This window comes from Orbicella franksi, chromosome 2, assembly GCF_964199315.1.
Source record: "Orbicella franksi chromosome 2, jaOrbFran1.1, whole genome shotgun sequence".
NCBI classification, from domain to species: Eukaryota; Metazoa; Cnidaria; class Anthozoa; order Scleractinia; family Merulinidae; genus Orbicella; species Orbicella franksi.
In genome coordinates, this window is record NC_138146.1 from 36,400,889 (window position 1) to 36,410,123 (window position 9,235).

At 41.2% G+C, this 9,235-nt stretch overlaps 1 protein-coding gene and 1 pseudogene across 1 annotated transcript in view; one reads left to right on the forward strand and one right to left on the reverse strand.

The window, feature by feature from the left end:
• Window positions 1-9,235, forward strand: part of LOC145479642 (uncharacterized) — a 167,662-nt pseudogene that overhangs the window by 95,496 nt on the left and 62,931 nt on the right.
• The window catches only part of LOC145480142 (uncharacterized), a 58,516-nt gene continuing 57,453 nt past the window's right edge, over window positions 8,173-9,235 (reverse strand). The window contains exon 23 of the mRNA XM_081458597.1: window positions 8,173-8,363. Coding sequence (XP_081314723.1) covers window positions 8,173-8,363 — 191 coding nt within the window. The remainder of the gene's footprint in view (window positions 8,364-9,235) is intronic.

Consider the following 9,235-nt stretch of genomic DNA (forward strand, 5'->3'; position numbering starts at 1 on the left):
TCGAATATCTGTATGCCGTGGAAGATTAAGTGGTCTCTGGCTCTTAACGCCAACACTGAAACACCCGATGATTCTCGAAGTATCACAGGGATCACTAAGCAAAATAATTTTGAGTTTAGCTCCGCTGAGTCAGATACCTGTTGGCGCGCATATTGCATTGACCGTGGACAGGTGGAAAAACAGTTAAACCGGAAAAGCCTGTTGCACATTGTAATTCAGCGTTGTCCAACACGCAATCGGTCTGGTTGTAATGCTAATCGTATTTGATAGAATCTCAAGTTTTCTTTCGACACATACTCACGTACTGGGGTGGTGACATACTACTAGATGGGCGTGGTCGGGAGCCACGAGTCAAGTCAGTCAACTCGCAAAGCTCAACCGAGAAGAGTGATAGTGAACCACTGGTGGAAGGACTGCAGATTGTCCCTACGCCTTACCCTAATAGGCCTCTGTGTTATTCTAATGAACTGATGCTGTTACAATGATACTATTTGGCTTTGTGAACATGGTAATGGTAAAGGTTTTCTTTTGCAGTATAAAAGAATCATTAATAAGTAGTTCTTTGTGAAAAACTATTTTAAGGAAAGTAAGCTGTTTGCGAGATCTATGTTTTCAGATGTTCTAGAGTGATTAGTTTGTTAAGGCACTGTTGTGCTGCGCCTGCGCGCAGTGTCGGAAAAAAGTACTTTAGATCATCTGTTTCTAAGTTGATAAAGGCAAATTAATCGCTGCAGCGAATTTGGAAAGCGTGACGATTCCAACCTCGTTCCCAGAGTCTCTCATCTTACCACCCTCTCGTTCCCAAATTCGCTGGGAACGAGGTTGAGACGATTCGGCCGTTAGTTTTTCCTCTAAAGGATCTCCCTCCTCTACTCCCTCTCCCTCTCTACAAAAATTTGACGATCCTCCCCCCCCCCCCGGCAAGAGATGTTTGCTCAATACCGAAGAAGTCGAACATCGACAGTTCCTAAGAATACTTCCGGCAAGTGCAGTTGTTAGTAAAATACTTCACAAGCGCTGAGTATGGAGCTATTCCGCGCACGAATGGGAGAGGTATATCTAATCCCATGTCTTTGCACCCGCACCGTAGCATAGGCAGTTTCAGGCTCTTTAGGCCACCCTCCATCGCCAAGGCACAGGGGTCTTGCTGGTCGTATACCAAAGGATGCTGGAGCTGAACTATTTCTACAACTTCCTTTACCTGAATAAAATTGCTCTCCTCTTCAGATGCCTGAAAATGCATCTCATCAGGATCACTTTGCCGCAGAGCGTCACTTTGTGAGAGAAAAACTAGCACCTGAAAAAGACGAATATTATAAGGGTCCCGGGCTCTGCGCATCTCCCGCGCCACCATTTCGGCGTCAAGCTTTCGGCCTGTCGTTTGACCAACGCGGGATTTTGCCATGAGATACGATTGCTGTTTATCATTGACTGCCCTCAGAGCCCAACCCCCTTTTAAAGCAACAAGGACTTCTTGGTGACCTACTGTGGCTTTGAGTTAAGCGCCAACGCTTGCTCCAAGCAGGGTTTGTAGCACATTTTCGCTAAGTCCATAAGGGAATGTCTCTCCAGGGACGAAGTACATTTCTCCAGTGACAAGTGCCTCTCTAAAGTAGACAGCCTATGAAAGACACGAATGCAGCTGCCTTGAAGGCATTAATACACCCTGTCGTGCATTGTGACTATCCATGGAAACATCAGCAGACGCTTCCTCGGTCACACCCGTTGATACTGGCACTGATGTTGAGGTCGCAGTGTTCGTACCTCTTTACAAAATGACCTGAAGTCTCCTTCAGAGAACGAGGCTTCCAGCAGAAATAAACAAAGAGCGATGTCTGACTAAATTGCAAAAGAAACCCCTGATCATTGGCATGTTCACAAAGCCAAATAGTATCATTGTAACAGCATCAGTTCATTAGAATAACACAGAGGCCTATTAGGGTAAGGCGTAGGGACAATCTGCAGTCCTTCCACCAGTGGTTCACTATCACTCTTCTCGGTTGAGCTTTGCGAGTTGACTGACTTGACTCGTGGCTCCCGACCACGCCCATCTAGTAGTATGTCACCACCCCAGTACGTGAGTATGTGTCGAAAGAAAACTTGAGATTCTATCAAATACGATTAGCATTACAACCAGACCGATTGCGTGTTGGACAACGCTGAATTACAATGTGCAACAGGCTTTTCCGGTTTAACTGTTTTTCCACCTGTCCACGGTCAATGCAATATGCGCGCCAACAGGTATCTGACTCAGCGGAGCTAAACTCAAAATTATTTTGCTTAGTGATCCCTGTGATACTTCGAGAATCATCGGGTGTTTCAGTGTTGGCGTTAAGAGCCAGAGACCACTTAATCTTCCACGGCATACAGATATTCGAAATTTCCGGGAGTACCCCCCCCCCCCTCCCAGACTGTGGCTACAACTAAAAGCCATTCAAGAACAAGAAATAATTGCTCCTGGATAGGGAAGCTTTAAAAAGCGCATTTCAATCTACTGTCACTACTTTAAACTTGCAATTGCGAAATGTTGAACATTTGCGCGAAAGCAGTGAAAGCGTGACTGGGCTGCTCGTACGGTTGTGTGACAACTTTTACTGAGTCTCGAATATCAGCCACGCAGCATGGTTGCCGATATAATAAAAACAGATTCATGAGGCCCCTGATTCTTACAGCAAAAAGCTTGGTCTCTGTAAGGCAATGTGGAGTGGTATTGAGGGGAATCGACGGCTTTTAGGTATGTTTTCTGCAACATTTTCGGATTAAATTAGTCGTATTAACATTTCGTTTATTTGTTTCGGGTCAGATCGTTTCACTTCTTGTTTCCAATTTATATAGGCGAAATTTACTTCGAACTTGCCACTACACTTTTAAACTTGCACTTTTGATGACCTCGGTTTGATTTTGTTGTTGTACCGGTGATACATTGCCGAATTAACCTCTCGACTTCTTGAACTTGAACGGAGATCGGCTGTTTAGCAATTAGAATAAGGGCGCGATTTTGATTTGCCTCAAGATATTTCAACTCGATTAATTTACAGTCCTTTAACGTCCTTAATGCTAAACAGCATTCCAAGTTGACCCACTGTTGTGTCTTAACGAACTTAAAGCGTTTTGGTGAATCGAAAACATCGAGGTTCCAGGAAACCTCTGTGCGTTTGGTATGAGAACCATTCACAGTATTGTTTACATTAAGGAAATACACGATGACAAACTAGACATGACGGCGGACAGGAAATTAAACAAAGTTAACGCGCAATGGTTCGAAAACGTCTAAAAACAGTTTTTATGCAGTGGACATTATGTTTCTACTGATAGCAGTGAATTGACGGGATTCTAATTAATGATAACCTTTTACTTTCGCTTTTGAAATTGATTTGTCTATTGTTCTTGTATAATTGTTGTGTTATTTGCGCCCAACACATTGACATAGATTTTCGTTTTTCTCAAAGGGAAATACTGCGAGTTCGAGCATGAAACTTGGCATGGTATATGTTTAATAACGATATTTTAAGGCTGTAAAGTAAAATAATCGGAAAGTGAGGTACCAGATGCATTTTTATGCTGTTAAACATGACCTATATTTTGCCGTTATTTTTCACACGCTTCATAGGTGTTTTTAAAATGGTTTGGAAAACCACTATATCAACATATCTGAGATTAGTTTAAAACGAGGAATAAATTAGAGTGGTTGTTCCACATTTGTGTGAAGTTTGAAGTCAATTTAATTTATTTTAAGACTTTAGCAGCGCTTCGTCCTCGCACCTTATTTCGGTCATTTTATTACACCAAAAACCGCACTTTGACCGCGCTTTCAAATTTTCGCGAATTTCTGAAAAATAAAAATTCGCTGGAACCTTATAATATGATTTTTAGAATTAGGTCACCGAAGGGTATCTTTGGGCAAAATATGAGCGATTTGCCAAATGGGTCGTTGACCGGCGTTTCTCGATCCTAACAGTCAGCCATTCTTAAAAGACAGTTTCGTAAGTTTTGCACGTCCTGTTCTGTGCTTGCTAATCACATTATGCGATCCTAGTGTTTAGAATGTTGATGAAAGGACTTACCTCGGAGTATTTGCAAAATTTATTTTTTATCCTCAGCCCTCAATACAACAGAACCTGCCCAGGCCGTTAACGAGCCACTAAGAAAAAGTCTTAGTTATAACGCGGGGGTATCACTATGCAACAGTTTGCCAAGAAACCTACCCAGAACAGACTCACGTGGGCGTTTCAAAAGTGAATTTAGCCAATTCTTTAGAAACGGTCCATCAGGTCCCAATGCAACACGGCAATCTTCTAAAACTTGTTATTTTAACTAAGTATTTAGCCCACTGTAGTCACACAGTAAAACCCCGCGGATTCGAATTTCGGGTAGAAAACGGTCTCGCGGTACAGGTCTTTCAAAACAGCTCTGTCCACCCTTGACTTCGTCTATACACCTGTCTATAGAAAGCTGCTACAAACACCTCTAAGACCCCCCAAAACGATGGAATACGCCAAATGGACAACAGAAACCAGGCAAGGTGAGTATATTTTCTTTACTTTATTTAAAAAGGTAACATTTTATTTCGTTGAGCGTTTTTATCCTGCGCTATTTTAAACTCCATGCAATGCCTTTCAGAGCGCCTAAATTCTCAACAGCCCAAATTGCAACGTAACACCGCGCACTTTGGTGGCACGTCCCACTTGATACACGCACATAAATCATTAATGTTTGATCGATTCCCCGAATCGTGAGTTTGGGACACCTGTGATTGTACGGGCAGGGTTGTTCGAGGCTCTCGACCCATGACACATGACACGTTCTCCTCCAATCGAAACAGAAGCAGCGCACCTTTCTTTCCGACTTTGTTAAATCTACGAGAAGTCAGACGACGAAACTATGGAACGACGAAGCAACACTCGCCTACGGAACGACAAAACAACACGCACGACGAATCAACCGCACACAGTACGAACATCAACAAAGTACCGTACTCGAGGAATGAGTCACGCAACTGCAATATAATGGCGTCGAAATGGTAGTTGACCCATTGTTTGACCTTAGTTACAAAGAACACCCAAGAAGTCACAGGAACATCCGAAAATTAGGTAGCGTTCTCTTAAAGTCGAACACAATTAACACTTAATCCCTGGTCCCAAGGGAAACAGTTTCTTTTGTTTTCCCGAGAGTTTCTCTCGATGTTTTCCGAGACGAAGTCTGTTCTGAACAAATACATGACGAAATATAGCTCAGGGCTTATTTTGGAAATCTAACAGTATTCTAAAAATTTAAATATAACTCAATTCAGTAAACACGTTTCTAGATCTCTCTCGAAGGCTTTATTAAGTAATTGTATAGTTTAACAGCGCTGCTTATTGAAATATTGTGTAATATATTGTACTTGAAGTACTTGTACACCATTTTAAAAAAAAGATTAATGGGAGTACAGCCGTCACGCTGTTTGCTTTCTCCTTTTCCTTCCCTTTATAAAGTCCTTAAGAACATTCTCGTGTCCGTGTCACTTTGAGGAGAACTGCTACATTATCCAATAATATAAGCACTTTAAGGCCATGATGGCATGCACTCTCCCTTAGCAAAGCAAAGTTAATATTTTGTTTAATTCCTACAAGAGAGAAAATTTAAGTAGTCGACTACCGAAGTGCAACAATGAAAGAGATGTTAAATACCTTTAAATTCCGGTCATGAGCCCTGGGCCTATATATTCAAATTCATAAGGGATTTTGGATGGGGTTATAAACCGGACGACATGTATCCGGGGGGCTTATAAGCAACGTAAACAAAAATAAAAGTTTGGAAGTGAGCAGATGAAACCAGCTAGCCTTCAGTGGTATTTTATCTTTTTGGGAACATGAACCACCAAGCACAGCTAAGAAAACAAATACAGGAAGCACAGAGTTCATTGTATGGAGCTTACTTGTACTGGCAGATGCCAGAGATACGGGTTGGGCACAAGTAAACCTTTTGAAATTGAACAAAGATTAATCCTTTTTTCAGAGCTGCTCTGCATGTCGGCTTTTGATAATTGTTGCACACTTAAAACACATTTGTCGACGGTATTTGACAGAATGGTAAGAAGTACATCGTTCCTCATTCTACTGGTTATTTGATAGTGATCATATTGTTAAAAGAAGAAAAAGTAAAGGAGGGGTAACATCGGTGGGGGGAGGGGGGAGGGGGAGGGGTTGGGACTTATAACCGGAATAGTTTTTTTGCTTGTTTATAGATGGGAATATAAGCGGGGGAGCTTCTAAATGGGGCGGGGGAGGGGGTAATGTGCCAAAACACTTCAAATTGGGCTTATATGCTCTAAACTATGAGACAGAATTTGAATATACTTATTTATTACACGACCAAGCTAATTCAGAGGGCCAATGATTACAATCAATCAATTAGATTGCTCCATTGCCGGTCCCGAGGATCGCTCTTAAGTCTGACGATTTTCAGGTAGTCTTATCGCTCACGTTTGTGGAAGAACCTTCTTTAACATTAGTGATTCGATTATTTTCTTCTTCAAACTCAGCTCTTTTCCTTCCGTGTTGCTTAACATCAGACGTGAGTATACGCCCAGTCGGATTCCAATCAGAATTCAACGCTTGAAGTTTGCGATGTTTTGCCGGTCCGTGATCGTGGTATTTTCTATTAGCGTTTTCAGTCGTGTAATAACTCTCTTATTAACTGCAAGAAATATATATTTTCTAGATACTTATGGACCCCATGCCTACCGATAAGATTGACTTTTATCAGGACATCAAGCTTAGCCCCAAATAGTTAAGATCTATTACAATGAGGTCAGTGAAACTGACTGAACATCGTCGTCCTCGTCCTCGTCATTATTTATCGTTATCGTTTATCGTCACTGTTGGCATAATCGTCGTCTTCATATCAGACGTCATTCCCAAAGTATTTTACCATCGTCGTCATAATCCTCATTGCCATCGTCATTATCATAGTCGCCAGCGTTGTCATCATCCTCATTTTCATCATTTTCATTGCCATCGTCATCATACCTGCGCACATCGTCACCCTCATCATTACCGCCATTATCACCGCCATCATCACTGTCACGATCATCCTCGCGGTCACAACAGCATCAGAATCACAATAGTAGTCGTAATCGTCGTCGTCGTCGTCGTCATGGTCATGGTCATGGTCATGGTCATCGGCATCGGCATCGGTATCGTCATCAGCATCGTCGTCGTTGTCGTCATCACCGTCGCCGTCACCATCTCCATCATCGTCACCATCACGGTCACCGTCACTGTCGTCGTCACCGTCACCCTGAGCACCACCGTCACCGTCACCGTCATTGTCAACGTCATCGTAGAAGTGGGTTTTAACTCTCGCTCAACAGAGCGAAAATGACACCTGGGTGAATGAATACTGCACACCTATTTTTAAGTATGCTGAACTACATAATTAAGATTCATAGATGACTAATTGCTATATAGTTTTCTTTTGACCTTATACATGCACATTTTACTGAATCTATAGAGATTTTGTTAGTTTTAGTTGCCTAAGGAACTCTTTGATAACAGTTTACGCTGACAAGCTTACTCTCGTTATAAAAGTCATTATTGCATGATTATTAACCAATTAATTACCATTGAATAGAAATCGTATTGGTGCCAGAAACATCGTGTTAGAAGTTCACGTTTTGGTTGTACTTTAAATTCATTTAGACACGCATTTGTTGGTTCAAAATAATTATCTAAAATTTAAAGCAGGACAAGATTAAACTATGAGTAATCAAGCGTAGTCATTGGCATTAAGCTATCAGTATACTTAACCAAGCATATAAGCCTAAAACTCTCAAACTAAATCTGAAGGCATACCTCTAAGAAATGGCATCTCCAAACAATATCAAGAAGTTCTAAAGTTGTTGTTTATGTTATGTCCTTCGTCTACTAGCTCACGGTGTTTATACTATCAGGCCGGTTTTCACGCGATTGCCGGAGTATTCTTATATTTTTTCAGTAACTGAGCAAATCTCCTGTACCAAGTTGACACTTCATCATTCAGAGGAAAATGATTCAAGACGAGACCTTACCGAGTAGTGTTCAATCCTAATTCCACTTCGAATTTGTGGGCAAATCTTCAGTCAATCAATCTACGGCATTCACATGGAAACCAGCCTTAATCTACCAGCGCCTTCTACATAATGACGGTGGATTACAACTTTGTGTCATATTCCAAGGCTCCGTCCGAGAAAGATGCCTCGTCTGTGGCTGTCTGCAATGTTTCACAGCCGCTTTTGTCGTCATCACATCCAACGCCAAGGGCATCCTTGGAAGGATCTAAAGATTGCTTATCTGGTCCTAGCTGGCATTCTTTTCTGGGTTCCTCTTCATCTTGATCTTGTGCTGGTTTGCAAGAAAAATATATAACAAAAGTTATGGTTAACATTTTCAACAATTAACGTCGCGAGCCAGTCAGTTGCATTAGTCAGTGAAAGACAAAAAAATCAATCAATCAATCAATCGATCGATCAGTCAGTCAGTCAGTCATTCAGTCAATCAATCCATCAATCCATCTATCCATCAATCAATCAATCATTGGATGGATGGATCGATCGATCAATCAAACAATCAATTATTGATAGAACGTTACAGAATGTACTCCTAATTTACGGATTTACGGATACAAATCAAATATCACCTACAAGGCATTTTGATCATCTGGTTCCCTATACTTCGCCTCCTTCGCTGCATACATCATCAAACAATACCCTTCAAAATTTACTTTTTAATTAAAGAACTTTTGTAGCACGATCATTTTAAGTAACACTGCCTTCCCCCCCTCCCCCCCCCCCCCCCTTGGGGAAATTCTTCCACACGAGACAACAAACAGGAGTTCAGGGTCTCTTTTTGCTCGCTTTTGGCAAAAAGCATTTTCAGTTTTAATTGTTTTCAATGACATTTTCATAACTTTTACATCTAAGTCTTTTAAGATTTTAAAACTACTAAATTGTTTCTTTTATATAAGCACTTTTCAACTTAAAGGAAAAGATGCGAATATTTCAGAATAATTAATATCTTAGTTTATTATACGGCTGTGTCTCACAAGGACTGGGAACTACCGAATTCACGAATTTGATTGGCTGAAATCGATATTGACCGCGGTCTAGATTTTTCCATCTAGACCGGCATCTAGTCCGGTTTCATGCTGCGTTGAAAAAGTAGCAAACTAAAAACAATAATGTACACCATTTTCTTTTATTTTCTTCACAGTCATT